General features: G+C 46.6%; 1 protein-coding gene across 1 annotated transcript in view; it reads left to right on the forward strand.

Annotated features, from left to right (window-relative positions):
• The window catches only part of Muc19 (mucin 19, oligomeric), a 101240-nt gene that overhangs the window by 28334 nt on the left and 51367 nt on the right, over nucleotides 1-21539 (forward strand). The window contains exons 23-42 of the mRNA XM_052160363.1: nucleotides 769-873; nucleotides 965-1159; nucleotides 5689-5928; nucleotides 6203-6359; nucleotides 7923-8048; nucleotides 8804-8945; nucleotides 9403-9434; nucleotides 10069-10095; nucleotides 10990-11076; nucleotides 12026-12055; nucleotides 14881-15318; nucleotides 15376-15831; nucleotides 15889-16054; nucleotides 16130-16914; nucleotides 16969-18792; nucleotides 18886-19254; nucleotides 19297-19800; nucleotides 19858-20847; nucleotides 20890-21042; nucleotides 21136-21519. Coding sequence (XP_052016323.1) covers nucleotides 769-873; nucleotides 965-1159; nucleotides 5689-5928; nucleotides 6203-6359; nucleotides 7923-8048; nucleotides 8804-8945; nucleotides 9403-9434; nucleotides 10069-10095; nucleotides 10990-11076; nucleotides 12026-12055; nucleotides 14881-15318; nucleotides 15376-15831; nucleotides 15889-16054; nucleotides 16130-16914; nucleotides 16969-18792; nucleotides 18886-19254; nucleotides 19297-19800; nucleotides 19858-20847; nucleotides 20890-21042; nucleotides 21136-21519 — 7210 coding nt within the window. The remainder of the gene's footprint in view (nucleotides 1-768; nucleotides 874-964; nucleotides 1160-5688; nucleotides 5929-6202; nucleotides 6360-7922; nucleotides 8049-8803; nucleotides 8946-9402; nucleotides 9435-10068; nucleotides 10096-10989; nucleotides 11077-12025; nucleotides 12056-14880; nucleotides 15319-15375; nucleotides 15832-15888; nucleotides 16055-16129; nucleotides 16915-16968; nucleotides 18793-18885; nucleotides 19255-19296; nucleotides 19801-19857; nucleotides 20848-20889; nucleotides 21043-21135; nucleotides 21520-21539) is intronic.

Genomic DNA, 21539 nt, shown 5'->3' on the forward strand with positions numbered 1-21539 from the left:
GATATGTTACTAGGAGAGAGAGTGTTTTTCAGTGTGATGCAGGCTCCAGCAACTCTGCTGACTTCTGGCCTGGCTTCCTTAGATGTATGACTGTGGGCTTGTTAAGATATCAGTGTTTAAGATTCTAAATCTATAAAACATACACAGAAGTAGCCCCTACTTGAAGCCAAATGGGAGCACACATTGTGGCCCACACTAAAAGATCCTATTATTCTAGTTGTAGCAGTAACAATGGGGACTGGAATTCCTCAAGTGCTTCCTTGCTAAGCAAATTGACATAATTTAATCTTGTTAAGCCATTGAATACTGAAATGCTCTTATAATTCAAATAGCGACAGGGAGATCTAAATGAATTAAGGAGATTATACTAATAAAAGATGGTCATAGTTAAAGAATGGATGTTTTATTGATGATTAGTTATGATTGCCTATCAATTTTTGTATAAAACACTAAAGAAAATGAATGACCTTTAGCTGTTTGTAAAATTCAAAAGCAAACCGACGATTCATGTATATGACTTAAATATGGGTACATCTATAGTAAAGTTTAGGCTTGTGTAGAAGCAATGGAATTGGTTTTGAATCAGAACAGGCTAATTAAAGCCAACTCTGCTATCTGCTTGGCCACAAATACAGTCAAGCTGATGCATTTCAGGAATTCTTTATCATAGTATATGATGTATTGCGTTTAAGAAATCATCAGGTGTGGATGTTGCAATTAAGGTCTATGTTCCTGACATTAATAAACTATTCTAATTAATTTCAACAGGATTATTGTGGCCAAGAAAATGGTACATTCCGTATTTTAACTGAGAGTGTGCCCTGCTGTGAAAATGGGCTTACATGCTCCAGAAAGGTCATCGTGGCTTTCCAGGTGTGATATGACTCCTTTGCCCTCAAATGTTCTCTCAGATTGTGACCTAATTGAAAGGGCTCTTGATAAAAATCTTCCTCTTAATTTATAGGATCAGAACATCATCTTACAAGATGGTAAAGTAACAGCAGTTCAAACTGCCGAAAGTACAGATTGTGAGCACAGTGCGAACTTGTACTCGATCCACACGGTCGGCCTGTACCTGATTGTGAAGCTTCTGAATGGGATCATCCTGATTTGGGACAAATACACAAAAGTATCTGTTATTCTGGACCCAAGCTGGCAGGTATAGACCTCTCTCACAAGCTTGGGAAACAAACATTTAAAGAGATGTCTTCATAGGTCGGTGAGGTGCAGATGGAGGACTCAGTTCTCTTTAGTTACCAAGAATACTCAAATGACCAAATCTCTTAGGAATGCAAGCACAGTCAATTGTGGTGTTCTAGTCTAATTGTTTCTGCTTTCTTGAGATTATCATGTGACAAGGCATTAAGGCAATTACACATTTTGAATTAAGAATATTTTCTTGCAGTAGATATTCTAAGAGTGAATGTATGCATGCACAGTTACTTTAAAAATCACAAATATAATTATTTTTTATTCTCAAAAACATTTATCATACCAGGTGCAATGGCACATGCCTTTAATTCCAACTCAAGAGGCAAAGCCAGGTAGTTCTCTGTGAATTGGAGGCCAGCCTGGTCTACATAGTGAGTTCCAGGACAGCCAAGGCTATGTTATAGAAAGACCTCCCTACCAAAAATTATTATGCAATGTACTAAGTCATTTTGTAATATAGAATGCCTTGAATGAAATGGGAACATGTTACACACAAATTTTGATTCTTCTAAAAAATGGAATTCAATATGATACAGTATTTATATCTATCTATCTATCTATCTATCTGTCTGTCTGTCTATCTGTCTGTCTGTCTGTCTATCTATCTATCTATCATCTATCTATCTATGAATCATTGGTCTGTCATCTACCATCTATCTATCTATCTATCTATCTATCTATCTATCTATCTATCTATTATCATCTATCTATGAATCATTTGTCTGCCATCTATCTTCTGTCTATCTATCTATCTATCCATCTATCTGTCATCTATCTATCATGTATCATTATTATTATCATTTGTTGGTCTACCTGTTTATCTATACATCTTGTATCATCATCATTGTTGTTATTTTCTATCTATCTTCTATCTACTACCTACCTATTTGATATATATCTTTTTTTTGTTTTCTTTTTTTTATTTTTTTTATTCGATATAATTTATTTACATTTCAAATGATTTCCCCTTTTCTAGCCCCCCCCCCTCCCCGAAAGTCCCGTAAGCCCCCTTCTCTTCCGCTGTCCTCCCTCCCACCCCTTCCCACTTCCCCGTTCTGGTTTTGCCGAATACTGTTTCACTGAGTCTTTCCAGAACCAGGGGCCACTCCTCCTTTCTTCTTGTACCTCATTTGATGTGTGGATTATGTTTTGGGTATTCCAGTTTTCTAGGTTAATAACCACTTATTAGTGAGTGCATGCCATGATTCACCTTTTGAGTCTGGGTTACCTCACTTAGTATGATGTTCTCTAGCTCCATCCATTTGCCTAAGAATTTCATGAATTCATTGTTTCTAATGGCTAAATAGTACTCCATTGTGTAGATATACCACATTTCTTGCATCCACTCTTCTGTTGAGGGATACCTGGGTTCTTTCCAGCATCTGGCAATTATAAATAGGGCTGCTATGAACATAGTAGAGCATGTATCCTTATTACATGGTGGGGAATCCTCTGGGTATATGCCCAGGAGTGGTATAGCAGGATCTTCTGGAAGTAAGGTGCCCAGTTTTCGGAGGAACCGCCAGACTGATTTCCAGAGTGGTTGTGCAAATTTGTAACCCCACCAGCAATGGAGGAGTGTTCCTCTTTCTCCACACCCTCTCCAACAACTGCTGTCTCCTGAATTTTTAATCTTAGCCATTCTGACTGGTGTAAGATGAAATCTTAGGGTTGTTTTGATTTGCATTTCCCTAATGACTAATGAAGTTGAGCATTTTTTAAGATGCTTCTCCGCCATCCGAAGTTCTTCAGGTGAGAATTCTTTGTTTAACTCTGTACCCCATTTTTTAATAGGGTTGTTCGGTTTTCTGGAGTCTAACTTCTTGAGTTCTTTATATATATTGGATATTAGCCCTCTATCTGATGTAAGATTGGTGAAGATCTTTTCCCAATTTGTTGGTTGCCGATCTGTCCTCTTGATGGTGTCCTTTGCCTTACAGAAACTCTGTAACCTTATGAGGTCCCATTTGTCAATTCTTGCTCTTAGAACATACGCTATTGGTGTTCTGTTCAGAAACTTTCTCATATCTTAATCTGAGTTTCTATTCCTACACAAAATACCATGACCAAGAAACAAGTTGGGGAGGAAAGGGTTTATTCAGCATACACTTACACACTGCTGTTCATCATCGAAGGAAGTCAGGACTGGAACTCAAGCAGGCCAGGAAGCAGGAGCTGATGCAGAGGCCATGGAGGGATGTTTCTTATTGGCTTGCTTCTGCTGGCTTGCTTAGCTTGCTTTCTTATAGAACCCAAGACTACCAGCTTAGGGATGGCACCACCCAGAAAGGGCCCTCCCATCTTGGTCACTAATTGGCTGGACTTCATGGGGGCATTTCCTCCTTTCTCTAGCTTCTGTCAAGTTGACACACAAAACCAGCCAATATAACATATCTATATTTTCAACTTTTTACTAGGTACAGCTGGTTCTTTTTTCACTTGTTAGTTCCCTCAAGTATTTTACAAAATAAGTCATTTTCATGGAAGTAGATAATATGTTTGCACATAGTCTCCCCTACATCCTATCCTCCTCTTCCTCTCCTTCCTATCTCTCATGAATCCCCACTGCCCTATATATCCCATCCTCCTCCTCTTCCCCTCCTTCTTACTGCTCATGAGTCCTCACTGTCCCCTACATCTCATCAAGCCTCCTCTTCCCTAACTTCCCACCATCGTTCTGTTAGAACTTACATTGACTGTATTACTTAGCTGTTGTGAGTGGTGTTTCCAATAAACATTGGAGTGAAAATAACCCTGGGTAGCTGAGTCACCAACAGACCTCCAAGCTGATTTGCATGCTGGCTGAGGTGGTCTGTCTTCTGACAGCAGAGTGCACTGTCCCCTTCCACCCACATTCTTTAGCATTTGTTATCACTTGTCATCTTGATGACTACTAATTAGTCTGGGGTAAGATGGATTCCAATATAGTTCTAATTTGCATTTCTTTGATGCCTAGTGCATTAGTTATTTTAGGTAGCTATTCAGTCTTGCCAGCATCAGTTGTTGAAGACGGTTACTGGGGGATTGAAGTCAGCCGTGTAGCTTTCTTTATGAGTCCTCCCTACTCTTTCTTTTCTGCTGCACTGCCAAGAGTGTGCAAATTGTTATTATTGGTCTGGTTCACTCTTACAACTTGAAATAATCAGATATGGTGATTCCCCCCAGCCTCAGAATTGTTTCGCTACCCAGGGTGTCCTGTGCTTCCACAATTTTTCTGTTTATTTTAAGAATGCTATTGAAACATTTATTTGTATTAATTGAATCTGCAGATTGCCTTCGGTAGGATGGCCATTTTCACAACGTTAATTCTTCCAATCCATAGGCATAGAAATTTTACGTTTTCATCCTAAAGAGAGGTTCTTTTATTTCCTTGCTTAGGTTTCTTCAATCTTTTTTATTTTCCTCAAATTTCTCTCTCAGAACTGTTGGTAGCATGCTGGCTAGATTTATGTCAACTTGACAAAACTTGACAAGCTAGGAGTCACTAGAAAGAAGGGAGCCTCAATTGAGGAAATGCCTCAGTAAGAAATATGCCTGTAAGGCATTTTCTTAAGCAGTGACTAATGGTGGAGGGCCCGCCCATTGTGGGTGGGGCCACCCTTGGGCTGTGGGTCCTGAGTTCACACTGAGCAAGCCATGAGAAGCAAGCCTGTAAGTAGCACTCCTCCATGGCCTCTGTATCAGCCCCTGCCCCCAGGCTCCTGCCTTGTTTGAGTTCCTGTCCTGACTTCCTTTGGTAATAACACTCATCTGGAATTGTAAGCAGAATAAACTCATTTTTTCCCAATTTTCTTTTAGTCATGGTGTTTCATCACAGCAATGGTAACCCTGACTAGAATGATTATTATATAAGAAGACTTCTGTTTTTTACATTAGTTTGGTATTTTGCCACAGTGCTAAATGTGTTTATCAGTTATCTGGCAGACTCTTTATGTATGGAACCATTTGTCTGCAAATTAAAGTGCCTTGACTTCTTCCTTTCCTATGTGTATCCTTTTAATTTTCTTCTCTTTCCTTTATTTCTCTAGCTAAGACCTCAAGTACAATATTAAATAAGAATGGAGAAAGTGCACACACATCTTGTTCCTGACCATATTAAAAATGCATCCAGTTTCCTCCACTTGTTGTGATAGTTGTAGGTTCATAATATATAGCATTTTTTATTTTGGGATTCATTTCTTTGATTCCTAGTCTTCTCAGGACTTTTACCCTAAAGGGATGTTGGATTTTTTTTCAAAAGCCTTTTCTCTATAGAGACAATGGTGTGAGTTGTCCTGGTGTCCATAAATTTGATGTATTATTTATAATACATTTTATTTATATTTTAATATATATGCTTAGTAATATATTATGTATAATGTATTTATTGATTTGCAAATGTGCTCTATCTCTGCATCTCTAAAATGAAATCAACTTCACCATGCAATTCATCTTGAACTGTGATTTTTTTTTTTTTTGCCCCTTTAATTAACACAGAATAAAGTGTGCGGTCTTTGCGGAAATAACAATGGTGATCTTAAGGATGACTTCACAACAAGGCACTCTTCGGTAGCTGCTGGAGCCCTGGAGTTTGCAAACAGCTGGAAGACAACTCAGGAATGTGCAGATACAGTAACTCAAAGCTTCCCTTGTGACTCGAACCCATACTGCAAAGCCTGGGCTGAGAAGAGATGTGAGATCATCACGGATAACACCTTCAGAGACTGCCACAGCAAGGTAGTGCCGCTCCGAGCATCACTGCTCACGTGGGTCCTTCTCACACTGTTCCGGGCATCCACGATCGAGTGGGTCCGGCCCACACTGCTCCGGGAGTCACTGCTCACTCACGTGGGGTCCGTCCCACACTGCTCCGGATGTCACTGCTCACTCACGTGGGGTCTGTCCCACACTGCTCTGGGTGTCACTGCTCTCGTGGATCCGTCCCACACTGCTCCGGGAGTCACTGCTCGCTGGGTCCTTCCCAGACACTCATGTGTTGTGCTCTGTCTAGGTGGACCCCACAACTTACTACAATGCATGTATTGAAGAAGCCTGTTCATGTGACATGGAGGGCAAGTACCTTGGCTTCTGCACTGCCGTGTCAATGTATGCAGAGGCGTGCAATGCAGCCGGAGTCTGCATCTCGTGGAGAAAGCCAAACCTCTGCCGTAAGTAAGCTTTGGGCTTCTAAAAGTTGTAGTCACACAGGAATGTTTTCACAAATGACTGCTCCTCCTCTCAGATTTCCTATTAGACACATGTTCTCAAGTCTAGAGAGGACTGAAAACACCCTAACATATGTGTTTGTGATGGCGACAATACCCAGCAGAAATAACATAAGGTATAACATTGTGTGTTTAGTCAGAAAACGTCGTTAGAAAATGACCTTTTGTTCATAGAGGAAATATATGGAATACTGATGGAAAAGGCACCCCGCCCCTGATGAATGATGAACCCATTCATGGGTATTCATGTGTCCTAGGCATGAACGTAATATACTACTCTTGGTTGAAATTCCCACATCTATTTCCATGATACACCACGTTATTGAAAATGAACTTGAATATGAAATGAATCTCTATGCAGAGTCACATAACCATAATAGAAATCAATCAGTCCTTTCCCCTGCAATCAAGGCATGATGGGAGATGTTTTAATTGAATTAAAAACATTGACAAGGTAAACATTGCATTCCAGTTACAAGATTTTGTGATATATCGACCTCTTTAATTACCTTATTTGAAGAATACTACATCTCAAAAGAGCTTAATCTTCTCAGAATCTTAGTGAAATAATGTATTCAGTGTAGCCCAGGCTCCTCTAGAACGCCTTATATAGCCCAGGCTGGCCTTGGTCTTGTAGCAATTCCCCTCAGAAAGTTTCTTCAGTGATTGGATTATACAAGTGAGCCTCCAGCATACCTATCAGTTTTTTCCCCTCTACAAAGGGATTGCCTAAGACCATCAGAAAAGACAGATATTTACACTCTGATTTTTAATAGTAATGAAAGTATACTTATGAAGTAGCAATGAAATAATCTTAGGGTTGAGGGTCACCACAACATGAGGAACTAACTGTATTTAAGAGTCACAGCATGAGGAAGGTTGACCCTTAACCACTGATCCAGATGATAGCTTAAAATATTTCCAAATGGGGCTTGAGAGAAGGCTCAGTGGTTAAGAGCACTGTCTGTTCTTTGGGAGGTTCTAAGTTCAAATCTCAGCAACCATGTAGTGGTTCACAACCATCTGTAATGAGATATGATGCCCTCTTCTGGTATGTAATATAGCAGAAAGTAATATGATATATTTATTATATGTAAGCTACAGCATGCTTACATATAATACATATATCTTTTTAAAAAAAGATATCTCCAAATGATCAGTAAAAGGAAGAGAGGTAACTAATCTGTCAGCAGCCCCCCACCACGTATGTGCTGTGTGTTGTGTTCTATGGCAATTTAGATAAATCCAAGGATATGTGCTGAGGTAATTGTCGCTGGTGCCATCTAGGGTCCTTGAAGAAAAAAAAAAGAGAGCGAGAAAGAGGAGAGGGGAAGGAACTGTAAGGAGTGGGGGTAGCTGGAGGAAGTGGGGCATCAATCAGGGTATAAAGTAAATAAATAAAGTAGTGGACAAAAAAATAAACATGAATCAAAGCTATTTTTGGAACTCAAAAGGTAGGAACTGCGGTACTAAGAATGAAAGTAATTTGCTGTCATTCATTCACAGCTGTGTACTGCGACTACTACAATGGCCCCGGGGAATGCAGCTGGCACTATGAACCTTGCGGTACAGTGACGGCCAAAACGTGCAAAGATCAGGTCATTGGCCAGAAGTTTTCTTCACTTTTAGAAGGTGAGGCGGGACATATTTGAAGAGGCAGGGAAATGGTGCTGCCTTTGAAGCTAAAGACTATTATTAGTTTCCCTCAATGATTCTGGGGTCTGTAATTGTACAGAGTCACTTTTATTTTAGTGACAGTCCTACAGAACCTTTTATTTGGATGCAGATGTCCTTTCTGGGGAAGAGGGTGGTGATGTGGCTCTTGCTCTCAGCCTTTGTTCTTGTCATGTGGTGTTACACACGCATGAAAACTCAGTCTCAGGACTGCAGCCCGTGAAAGAATGAAGTGTGAGCGTAGGCTGACCATCCGTGTCCCACACTTGAACAGTACTTTGTCCTTAATTGTATCTCCTACAGAGAGAGAAACAGGAGGGAAAAGTGGCATCAATTTCCTAAAGCCTCCTGGGTGACAAACCCTAGGCACTGGGACTTTTAGTGTGACAATGGTATCTTCTCTTTCTTGGAAAAATACACATTTATAAACGCCATCCATACTCAAGAAGAAAAATTAAAATTGACTATAGCTATTACATTATATAAACTTATAAGTGAGGTTGATGGTACTTGACTATAGCTATTACATTTTATAAGTGAGCTTGGTAGAGCCTCAGTCCTATTTTCCTCCCATGTCCATGAGACCGTGGGAGCGATGCCTTGCTATGTTCTACCTCTGCTCGCAGAATCATTGCAGTAACTTCAGAAATGTATGAAGAGGTAGGACAAATTTCTGTGACTGGAGATGAACTGTGGGTTATGGTTCCTTGCAGGCTGTTATGCCAAGTGTCCAGAAAACGCACCCTATCTGGACGAGAACACTATGAAATGCGTCCAGTTTTCCGAGTGTAGCTGCTTCTACAACGATGTCATACCAGCAGGGGGCGTTGTTGTGGACGACTGTGGAAGAACATGGTACTTTAAGCTTTGTGCTGCTTTCCAGTTCTGTGACTTTGTATGTAGAAAAAAAAAATCACAACCACTGAATGGTTTGCAAAAACCTTTAAATCTTATGAGAAGACAGCAGAAAAAAATCGTTATGTAGTTTAGAGGAAAGACTGTAATTCTAGAGATGTAGATCATACTTGTAGGCTTTCGATGATGAGACTGTACTAGGAAAAACATGCTTACTACGTAATGAAACTGAGGTTGGCAATTGAAAACCTAACTTCGCTGCTTGACCGTAGGTTCTGTAGACTGCAGTGAAATGCGCAGGCAGGCATAGCAGCTTGGAGGGGCACTCAAAGCGCCTGAGCTCAGCGCGCTCCACCAGAGGCGGTTAGCACTCAATTCATTGCCCAAAGTTTGAGAAAGCCCGATACCCGCATTTGGATTCAGACTCATTCTTTTCCTTTTCCAACTTAACTTTCAGCTCCTGTTATGCCGGCGAGTTGGAGTGCAGTGGTGAGTGAGGACTTTTTTTTTTCTTTTCTTCAGCTCATTTAGGAAATGCGAGATATTGGGACATGGTCTTCTTTGTAGATCATCCACAAAAGAGAAGCACACAGCCACACTTTTGACTGCCTGGGGTGTGGGGCTGTTGATAGCGAATCACTCTTCAAAGCCAGGGCTGCAAGGGCATTTCAAGTATTGTTCAGTGGTGGCTAATCCTTGTGAGTTTTTTCCTACTGTATGCATGCCGAGACATCTGTATATTTAGGGAATTTAGAGGCTGAAGAGGTATCGGTCAAGGCAGTTTAATAAAGCGATGGAGCAGAAACAACACAGAAAGTCTAAGAGTGTATTCTGGGACTCTGAGAAAAACATACATTACAGATGAGTCCTGAGCTAAGGAGGCCCAGTAATACACTGCTTATGCTACCAAGACAGGGAAAAGTCTTGGGTTCAGCCCCCAGAACCTCAATAAAGCAAGCAGAAAACTTTAAAGAGTTTCAAAAGAACTGACGAACTATCCCTACTTTGTATTAAGAACAGTAAGACATAAGAACAAGATGTGTGGCTTTTACATGATTTAAGATGTAGTGTTTTGTCAATATTTCCAATTCCTGCCAATAATGATCATCTGCATTCATTTCAGAAACTCCTACCAATTCAACACCACCAGGTAAATTTATAATTCTACTTCAGACATGAGCCTGATGTTTGTGTCAATAACCCCTTATTTATAACTTCATACAATAATATGGCAGTAAAAATATGTTGGCAAACCGGCTGATATCAATGTAAACTAAAACTGTTTTCAGAAACTTCCATAATGTCAACTTATCATATTTTGACAAATTAAGTCAGGAAAGTAATTACAGCTTGCCCTAAATATTCCATGCCTCTTAGTTAAATATCATCAACACGAGTTTGACATTTTCAGGTGATAATTCAATAAATGGTAAATGAAGTATGTGGTATCTTAATGAATAAATATTTGAAAAATTATAATCACACCTAGAGATGTTTTGAAAATGGAATTAGTTCACTCCCTAGTCTTAAATCATGTCTTTATATTACTCGGTAGAGGTGTTTAATTTATGTGCATGTAAGAATTACTTGGGTGAATTAGCTTAATTTTGAGACGTTGAGTTTACTGGCACTTAGAACACACTTATGGTTGCTACAGCACACTCCTCCCATCTGTGGCTAAGAAGGGATTTTATTTCCCATTGATTACTATTTGGAGGTCACAACTAACAATAGGTTAGGGACCTTAGACTCCAGTGATGAAATTAGATGGTCTTGTCTAAGGGCTGTTGACACTATAGACACTGGTGCCTACTTTAATGAGGCTCACTGCTCACATATCAGGTTTCTGAACCATTCATATATATATATATATTCAACTAGCTGATCCTGACAAAATAGTTTTTATTTTTCTGGACATATACTATGTAGTGCCATGTATACTAATCTATATATGACAGTGGTTTATCCCCTCTACAGATCATTTTTGTGATGTTTAATTTCAGTGGAAGGCTAGATATGTCTTGAATGAGAGTTCCTAGCAAAGATTCCTCTACTAACCTATTTTCCTACATCCCATGTTCCCACACAGTTTCTACAGCCACAACTACTCCTGTGTTAAGCACATCAGCAGGTAAATAAAAGTAAAATGTTCTATATTATTTTTAGTTTGTACACGGATGGCAGTGAGTGCACAGTCCTGCCTTCAGTCTGTCAGTCTTCCCTTACTCATTTCCTGAATGTTTATGTGAAGAAGCAGGGTTTCCATCCGGTTGAACTGAGGATGAAGAGCAGTGTCCCCATGTCATCCCTCCCCAAAAGAACACCTTGCATGTTGTTGGCTGGGAGGCAGCAACTATGCTGGCAAACTCCATTAGCAGCCCTATAATAGCTATAATAGCCAGAAGCTGGAAAGAACTCAGGTATCCCTCAGCGGAAGAATGGATACAAAGAATGTGGTATATCTACACAATGGAGTACTATTCAGCCATTAGAAACAATGAATTCATGAAATTCTTAGACAAATGGATAGAGCTGGAGAACATCATACTAAGTGAGGTAACCCAGTTTCAAAAGATCAATCATGGTATGCACTCACTAATAAGTGGATATTAACCTAGAAAACTGGAATACTCAAAACATAATCCACACATCAAATGAGGTACAAGAAGAAAGGAGGAGTGGCCCCTTGTTCTGGAAAGACTCAGTGTAGCAGTAGAGGGCAAGACCAGAACAGGGAAGTGGGAAGGGGTGGATGGGAGGACAGGGGGAAGGAAGGAGGCTTAGGGGACTTTTGGGGAGTGGGGGACTAGAAAAGGGGAAATCATTTGAAATGTAAATAAAAAATATATCGAATAAAAAAATTTTTCGCCCAGGCCCCATGGGGTTAGTTTTAAGGCATGATTAGTGGATTACAGAAATACATTGAATGCCTAAAAATCTGGCCAGTGAGCCTGACAGATGCAGCTTAATATCTTATATACATTTTTGGAGCTTATATCTAGATGAATACCATTTAAGTTTTGTCTAGCTATGCAGTTTTAATCTACATTTCTAAAACATTTGTCTTTTCTACATAGCAGTGACAACGAGGGCCAGCAGCTCCACCTCAGGTAAGTTGCTGACAGTGGGAATTTCAGACCCATCTGCCTTTCCTTCCAAGGCCTGTGCCTTTGCAATGATGGTGTGTGAGGAAATACATTCGTTTCTGTCTTTAAAAAAAAATGTTAGAAAAATTTTTTTTGGTTCAGAAAAAAATCACACACAATGTTTTCTGACTTTTGTTTGTAATTTCCAATCTTTAGAATGCTGTTCCCCAAAGCCTAGAGTAACTTATATATAATATAAACATTAGTTTGATAGTGTATTTGAACTGCTAAGGTCTAAATTCTCCCATGCAGTGTTCCTAGTTTAGCTACCACAATTATTGAGTAGACTTCAGCAACTTAGACAAATGAAAATAGGAGAAAACCTTGTGAAGAAGAAGTAGCTAACCAATCTATCACTGTGATTTTACGACTTTATATCATTTTTCTTTACACTTTTTTATCAGTGGTGAATGGTACCTCTAATAGGTTGAAATTTTAAACTGTAACTTTTTTGTATTAAAAAAAAGAAAATTGTAACTCAGCTTCTGCATTTTGGCATAGAGTTTCTGGTAATGATTGAATGAATGGATGGTCTGAATATTATTTAAGCTAATAAATCCTTAAATTCGTGTGTTTTATTTACTGAAAATAATCTTCTGACTATAGAATAAAAATATATAAACCCAAGGTGATTTCTAGATTATAAAATCATATAATATAGAATTATGAATATAATTTAAGACATTTTACAATGCTTAGTATTATTTATTTGACAATCATTAACCTTTATGTACAAATAAAATGAGTCTTGGTGAGGAAAAATAATAGCAGGTACCTGTATCAAAATCTCAGATCTGTGAGATGGCTTGACTATAAGAGGGACTTACTACCAAGCTTGAGGAGCTGAGTCTGATCCCTGGCATCCGCTTGGCGGAAGGAAAGAGCCAACTTTTACAGGTTGTCTCTGTCTGCCACCAGTGTGATGTGGCAATGTGACCCAAGAATCAGTAACAAAGTTAAAATGGCAGTAATACGATTGAAAGGACAGCTGCATAGCTAATTCTCTCCAACTTCATTTTCTGTTGGATTTGCATCAGGAACACCAAGACATAAAACATCTTAGGAAGACTGGTTCATTTCAAGACGATTTTTGGCATTTTGTTCTCATTAATTTATATCCCCAGGCCAGTTGCAATTTTAGCCAGTGCATTTTCTGCATGGTTTCATGTTAGTGCAGAATAGTCATTCCTACTCAGCATTAACTGGGCCCAGAGCAGTGAAGCACATGTCTCCTGCTCAGCTTAGCATTGTTTCGAAGATGAGCTGGCTGCTTTGAACCTAATGTTCCACTTTAGTTTATTATCTATGAAAGCTCTGAGTCTTGTAACCATTTAACTATAGTTACCGTGAGTGCTTTTTGTTCCCATAGGTATGCCAGGGTGCTAAGCAGTTGGGGTAACTACTGACACTGGTACAGAACAGCTGTGCACATTGTTGTTTAAAGGAATATAGAAAAAATTAAAATGTAAAGGTATCAAGAAGCAAAGCTAATTTGTTCTCATAAAAGTTGTACATATATACTATGTATATACATGTATATATGTATGCATATGAGTAAACTTGAATATACATGTGTATGTATACATATGTGTAAACATGTATGTACAGGTATATTAATATATATTATATATTTGAACATATGTATATTTATTTGGCTCTATATACATATGTATTAGAGTATATACATTTGGAGATATATATATGCATTCTATATTGTATTTTAAAGAGAGAATATTTGAAAAAGAACATATAGAATGTATATGTCTATATGTTATTTTATAAATATATACTTATTTATATTAATCTATTTCTGCCGGGTGGTGGTGACACACGCCTTTAATCCCAGCACTTGGGAGGCAGAGGAAGGCAGATTTCTGAGTTTGAGGCCAGCCTGGTCTACAGAGTGAGTTCCAGGACAGCCAGGGCTATACAGAGAAACCCTGTCTCGAAAAAAACCAAATCCAAAAAACTAAAAAAAATCTATTTCTATATATTGTTTCTATACAATAACATCTTTCTTTCCAAGGGCTAAAAGTATCCAAGAGAAGGATGATGTGTCATTTCCATCAAAGGATAATTTCAAGAATTAAAACTATGGCTATAGATACAGGGTTTTACTTTTCTGTTGAGCACATTTGTATTTTCTAAATATTGTATCTGAAGCATTACCTCATTTGATACAGAAAATCCATGAGATAGTATTATATATTTCTCCCTCTTTGTGCATGAGTAGCACGAAGAGGAATGCAGAAGAGTTTCAAGCAGAGAAATACAAACCAGGATTTGCTCAAACACTGCTTGTAAAGCCTCTGTGTGACAATGGAGACCTGGAGGTTGAAAACCATGAAACGATAACAAGTACCAATGTTCAAGAAGAAACGGTTTCTATTTTTAACCAAAACTTGTGCTAACATATTAAAATAATACTTTAGTTGGTTTGAATAATAAAAGTCAAATTGAAAAATTAAAATGAAACATATTTAAAAAAGAATGAAAACACAACATCACATGATAAACGGGTACATACGAGGCTCTTATTTTAAAATTACTAAAACACAAACTTTAAGACTTTACATCAATCAATGAAGTTGCTGGTAAGTAACTTGGAAAACACCAACAAAAAATGGAAAAGCATTATTTATAGGTTATAAGTCGAGAGCATAAAATGAACTATGGAAATTTACTATGAATTTATTCAAATAGATTTCACAGTTGAAAGAGTAGAGAGTTAGAAGGTATATTCTTTTAAAAAAAGGCAAAAAGGCAAAAGTGCTTTCATGTATTTTTAGGGTATGTGGAAACCTCAGTTCCTGCAGAGACCTCAGTCCATGCATCCTCCACCTCTGCAAGAGCAGGCAGCACCTCGCCGGCCCCTGCTGCAAGCTCGGCTCCTGCCTCAACCTCTGCGCCTGCCAGCCCTGCCACCACAGCCAGCCCTGCTGCCAGCTCAGCTCCTGCTGCCTCCACAGCCGAGAGGGCTGGCACCACAGCGGGCCCAGCTGCAAGCCCAGCCCCGGCTAGCTCCACAACTGGGAGAGGTGCCACCACACCAGAGACTTCTGCAGGATCCTCTGCTCCTGCTGCCACAACAGCTGCAAGAGAAGGCGCTGCAGCTGCTTCTGATGCAACCTCAGCTCCCACCTCCACAGCTGGAGGAGCAAGCAGCCCAACCACAGGCTCCAGTGCAAGCACAGGTCCCACTGTCTCCAGCTCTGTGGCACCTGCAGGTACAGTAGCACGTGCTGCGAGCTCCTCGGCTCCTGTGGCAAACACAGCTGGCACAGGTGTCCTGACTGCAGCTCCCAATGCAACCTCCGCTCCTGTCTCCACATCTGGAGCACCTGCCACCAGCTCAGCCCATGCAGCCTCCACCTCTGCAAGAGCAGGCAGCACCTCTGCGGCCCCTGCTGCAAGATCTACTCCTGCCTTGACCTCTCCCCCTGCTGGTCCTGCCACCACAGCCGGCCCTGCTGCCAGCTCAGCTCCTGCTGCATCCACAGCAGAGAGGGCTGGCACCACAGCGGGCCCAGCTGCAACCCCAGCCCCGGCTAGCTCCACAGCTGGGAGAGCTGCCACCACCCCAGTGGTATCTGCAGGATCCTCTGCTCCTGCTGCCTCCACAGCTTCAAGAAAAGTCGCTGCAGCTGCATCTAATGCAACCACAGCTCCCGTCTCCACAGCTGGAGGAGCAAGCAGCCCAACCACAGCCTCCAGTGCAAGCACAGGTCCCGCTGCCTCCAGCTCTGGAGCACCTGCCAGCACAGCAGCCCCTGCTGTGAGCTCCTCTGCTCCTGCAGCAAACACAGCTGGCACTGGTGTCCCGAGGGCAGCCCACAATGCAACCTCTGCTCCTGTCTCCACATCTGGACCTCCTGCCTCCACCTCAGCCCTTGCAGGCTCCACCTATGCAAGAGCAGGCAACACCTCTGCGGCCATTGCTGCAAGCTCGGCTCCTGCCTCCACGTCTCCCCCTGCTGGCCCTGCCACCACAGCTGGCCCTGCTGCCAGCTCAGCTCCTGCGGCCTCCACCACTGCAAGAGCAGGTAGCACCTTGGCGGCCTCTACTGCAAGCTCAGCTCCTGCCTCGACCTCTGTTCCTGCTGGCCCTGCCACCACAGCAGGCCCTGCTGCCAGCTCAGCAGCTGCGGTAACCACAGCGGAGAGAGCTGGCACCACAGCGGGCCCAGCTGCAACCCCAGCCCTGGCTAGCTCAACACCTGGGAGAGCTGACACCACACCAGCAGCTTCTGCAGGATCCTCTGCTCCTGCTGCCACAACAGCTGTAAGAGAAGGCGCTGCAGCTGCTTCTGATGCAACCTCAGCTCCCGCCTCCACAACTGGAGGAGCAGGCAGCACAACCACAGGCTCCAGTGCAAGCACAGGTCCCGCTGCCTCCAGCTCTGGGGCACCTGCCAACACAGCAGCCCCTGCTGTGAGCTCCTCAGCTCCTGCAACAAACCCAGCTGGCACTGATGTCCTGAGGGCAGCCCACAATGCAACCTCCGCTCCTGTTTCCACATCTGGACCTCCTGCCTCCAGCTCAGCCATTGCAGACTCCACCACGGCAAGACCAGGCAGCACCTCTGCGGCCCCTGCTGCAACTACGCCTCCTGCCTCGACCTCTGTTCCTACTGGCCCTGCCACCACAGCCGGGCCTGCTGGCAGCTCAGCTCCTGCTGCATCCACAACCAAGTTAGCTGGCACCACAGTGGGCCCAGCTGCAACCCCAGCCCTGGCTCTCTCCACAGCTGGGAGAGCTGCCACCACCCCAGTGGCTTCTGCCGGATCCTCTGCTCCTGCTGCCCCCACAGCTGCAAGAGAAGGTGCCGCAGCTGCCTCTAATGCAACCTCAGCTCCCGCCTCCACAGCTGGAAGAGCAAGCAGCCCAACCACAGGCTCCAGTGCAAGCACCGGTCCCACTGTCTCCAGCTCTGTTGCACCTGCAGGCACAGTAGCACCTGCTGCGAGCTCCTCGGCTCCTGCGGCGCCCATAGCTGCCACGGGTGTCCCGAGGGCAGCCCCCAATGCAACTTCTGCTCCTGTCTCCACATCTGGAGCACCTGCCACCAGCTCAGCCCATGCAGCCTCCACCTCTGCAAGAGCAGGCAGCATTTCTGCAGCCCCTGCTGCAAGCTCTACTCCAGCCTCGAATTCTGTGCCTGCTGGCCCTGCTACCACAGCCGGCCCTGCTGCCAGCTCAGCTCCTGCTGCATCCACAGCAGAGAGGGCTGGCACCACAGCGGTCCCAGCTGCAACCCCAGCCACAGCTAGCTCCACAGCTGGGGGAGCTGCCACCACTCCAGTGGCTTCTGCAGGATCCTCTGCTCCTGCTGCCACAACAGCTGCAAGAGAAGGCGCTGCAGCTGCTTCTGATGCAACCTCAGCTCCCACCTCCACAACTGGAGGAGCAGGCAGCACAACCACAGGCTCTAGTGTAAGCACAGGTCCCGCTGCCTCCAGCTCTGGGGCACCTGCCAGCACAGCAGCCCCTGCTGTGAGCTCCTCAGCTCCTGCAACAAATCCAGCTGGCACTGATGTCCTGAGGGCAGCCCACAATGCAACCTCCGCTCCTGTTTCCACATCTGGATCTCCTGCCTCCAGCTCAGCCATTGCAGGCTCCACCTCGGCAAGACCAGGCAGCACCTCTGAGGCCCCTGCTGCAACCACGCCTCCTGCCTCGACCTCTGTTCCTACTGGCCCTGCCACCACAGCCGGGCCTGCTGGCAGCTCAGCTCCTGCTGCATCCACAGCCAAGATAGCTGGCACCACAGCGGGCCCAGCTGCAACCCCAGCCCCGGCTCGTTCCACAGCTGGGAGAGCTGCCACCACCCCAGCGGCTTCTGCCGGATCCTCTGCTCCTGCTGCCCCCACAGCTGCAAGAGAAGGCGCCGCAGCTGCCTCTAGTGCAACCTCAGCTCCCGCCTCGACAGCTAGAGGAGCAAGCAGCCCAACCACAGGCTCCAGTGCAAGCACCGGTCCCACTGTCTCCAGCTCTGTGGCACCTACAGGCACAGTAGCACCTGCTGCGAGCTCCTCGGCTCCTGCGGCGCCCATAGCTGCCACGGGTGTCCCGAGGGCAGCCCCCAATGCAACTTCTGCTCCTGTCTCCACATCTGGAGCACCTGCCACCAGCTCAGCCCATGTAGCCTCCACCTCTGCAAGAGCAGGCAGCACCTCTGCGGCCCCTGCTGCAAGCTCTACTCCAGCCTCGAACTCTGTGCCTGCTGGCCCTGCTACCACAGCCGGCCCTGCTGCCAGCTCAGCTCCTGCTGCATCCACAGCAGAGAGGGCTGGCACCACAGCGGTCCCAGCTGCAACCCCAGCCACAGCTAGCTCCACAGCTGGGGGAGCTGCCACCACTCCAGTGGCTTCTGCAGGATCCTCTGCACTTGCTGCCTCCACAGCTGAAAGAGAAGTCGCTGCAGCTGCATCTAATGCAACCACAGCTCCCGCCTCCACACCTGGAGGAGCAGGCAGCACAACCACAGGATCCAGTGCAAGCACAGGTCCCGCTGCCTCCAGCTCTGGGGCACCTGCCAGCACAGCAGCCCCTGCTGTGAACTCCTCGGCTCCTGCGGCAAACACAGCTGGCACAGGTGTCCCGAGGTCAGCCCCCACTGCAACCTCCGCTCCTGTCTCCACATCTGGACCACCTGCCTCCAGCTCAGCCCTTGTGGGCTCCACCTCTGCAAGAGCAAGCAGCACCTCTGCGGCCCCTGCTGCAAGCTCGGCTCCTGCCTCGACCTCTCCCCCTGCTGGCCCTGCCACCACAGCTGGCCCTGCTGCCAGCTCAGCTCCTGCGGCCTCCACCACTGCAAGAGCAGGTAGCACCTTGGCGGCCTCTACTGCAAGCTCAGCTCCTGCCTCGACCTCTGTTTCTGCTGGCCGTGCCACCACAGCCGGCCCTGCTGCCAACTCAGTGGCTGCTGCATCCACAGCGGAGAGGGCTGGCACCACAGCGGGCACAGCTGCAACCCCAGCCCCGGCTAGCTCCACAGCTGGGAGAGCTGCCACCAGCCCAGCAGCTTCTGCAGGATCCTCTGCTCCTGCTGCCACCACAGCTGCAAGAGAAGGCGCGGCACCTGCTTCTAATGCAACCTCAGCTCCCGCCTCCACAGCTGGAGGAGCAAGCAGCCCAACCACAGGCTCCAGTGCAAGCACAGGTCCCGCTGCCTCCAGCTCTGGACCACCTGCAAGCACAGCAGCCCCTGCTGTGAGCTCTTCGGCTCCTGTGGCAAACACAGCTGGCACAGGTGTCCTCAGGGCAGCTCCCAATGCAACCTCCGCTCCTGTCTCCACATCTGGACCACCTGCCTCCAGCTCTGCCCTTGCGGGCTCCACCTCTTCGAGGGCAGGCAGCACATCTGCGGCCATTGCTGCAAGCTCGGCTCCTGCCTCCACCTCTGTGCCTGCTGGTCCTGCCACCACAGTTGGCCCTGCTGCCAGCTCAGCTCCTGCTGCATCCACAGCGGAGAGGGCTGGCACCACAGCGGGCCCAGCTGCAACCCCAGCCCCAGCTAGCTCCACAGCTGGGAGAGCTGCCACCACCCCAGCAGTTTCTGCCGGATCCTCTGCTCCTGCTGCCTCCACAGCTGCAAGAAAAGTCGCTGCAGCTGCATCTAATGCAACCACAGCTCCCGCCTCCACAGCTGGAGGAGCAAGCAGCCCAACCACAGCCTCCAGTGCAAGCACAGGTCCTGCTGCCTCCAGCTCTGGGGCACCTGCCAGCACAGCAGCCACTGCTGTGAGCTCCTCTGCTCCTGCAGCAAACACAGCTGGCACAGGTGTCCCGAGGGCAGCCCACAATGCAACCTCTGCTCCTGTCTCCACATCTGGATCTCCTGCCTCCAGCTCAGCCATTGCAGGCTCCACCTCGGCAAGACCAGGCAGCATCTCTGAGGCCCCTGCTGCAACCACGCCTCCTGCCTCGACCTCTGTTCCTGCTGGCCCTGCCACCACAGCCGGGCCTGCTGGCAGCTCAGCTCCTGCTGCATCCACAGCCAAGATAGCTGGCACCACAGCGGGCCCAGCTGCAACCCCAGCCCCGGCTCGTTCCACAGCTGGGAGAGCTGCCACCACCCCAGCGGCTTCTGCCGGATCCTCTGCTCCTGCTGCCCCCACAGCTGCAAGAGAAGGTGCCGCAGCTGCCTCTAGTGCAACCTCAGCTCCCGCCTCGACAGCTAGAGGAGCAAGCAGCCCAACCACAGGCTCCAGTGCAAGCACCGGTCCCACTGTCTCCAGCTCTGTGGCACCTACAGGCACAGTAGCACCTGCTGCGAGCTCCTCGGCTCCTGCGGCGCCCATAGCTGCCACGGGTGTCCCGAGGGCAGCCCCCAATGCAACTTCTGCTCCTGTCTCCACATCTGGAGCACCTGCCACCAGCTCAGCCCATGTAGCCTCCACCTCTGCAAGAGCAGGCAGCACCTCTGCGGCCCCTGCTGCAAGCTCTACTCCAGCCTCGAACTCTGTGCCTGCTGGCCCTGCTACCACAGCCGGCCCTGCTGCCAGCTCAGCTCCTGCTGCATCCACAGCGGAGAGGGCTGGCACCACAGCGGGCCCAGCTGCAACCCCAGCCACAGCTAGCTCCACAGCTGGGAGAGCTGCCACCACTCCAGTGGCTTCTGCAGGATCCTCTGCACTTGCTGCCTCCACAGCTGCAAGAGAAGTCGCTGCAGCTGCATCTAATGCAACCACAGCTCCCGCCTCCATATCTGGAGGAGCAGGCAGCACAACCATAGGCTCCAGTGCAAGCACAGGTCCCGCTGCCTCCAGCTCTGGGGCACCTGCCAGCACAGCAGCCCCTGCTGCGAACTCCTTGGCTCCTGCGGGAAACACAGCTGGCACAGGTGTCCCGAGGTCAGCCCCCAATGCAACCTCCGCTCCTGTCTCCACATCTGGACCACCTGCCTCCAGCTCAGCTCTTGCTGGCTCCACCTCTGCAAGAGCAAGCAGCACCTCTGTGGCCCCTGCTGCGAGCTATGCTCCTGCCTCGACCTCTCCCCCTGCTGGCCCTGCCACCACAGCTGGCCCTGCTGCCAGCTCAGCTCCTGCGCCCTCCACCACTGCAAGAGCAGGTAGCACCTTGGCGGCCTCTACTGCAAGCTCAGCTCCTGCCTCGACCTCTGTTTCTGCTGGCCGTGCCACCACAGCCGGCCCTGCTGCCAACTCAGTGGCTGCTGCATCCACAGCGGAGAGGGCTGGCACCACAGCGGGCCCAGCTGCAACCCCAGCCCCGGCTAGCTCCACAGCTGGGAGAGCTGCCACCAGCCCAGCAGCTTCTGCCGGGTCCTCTGCTCCTTCTGCCACCACAGCTGCAAGAGAAGGCGTGGCACCTGCTTCTAATGCAGCCTCAGCTCCCGCCTCCACAGCTGGAGGAGCAAGCAGCCCTACCACAGGCTCCAGTGCAAGCACAGGTCCCGCTGCCTCCAGCTCTGGGGCCACTGCCAGC

This window comes from Apodemus sylvaticus, chromosome 17 (genome assembly GCF_947179515.1).
Source record: "Apodemus sylvaticus chromosome 17, mApoSyl1.1, whole genome shotgun sequence".
NCBI lineage: Eukaryota > Metazoa > Chordata > Mammalia > Rodentia > Muridae > Apodemus > Apodemus sylvaticus.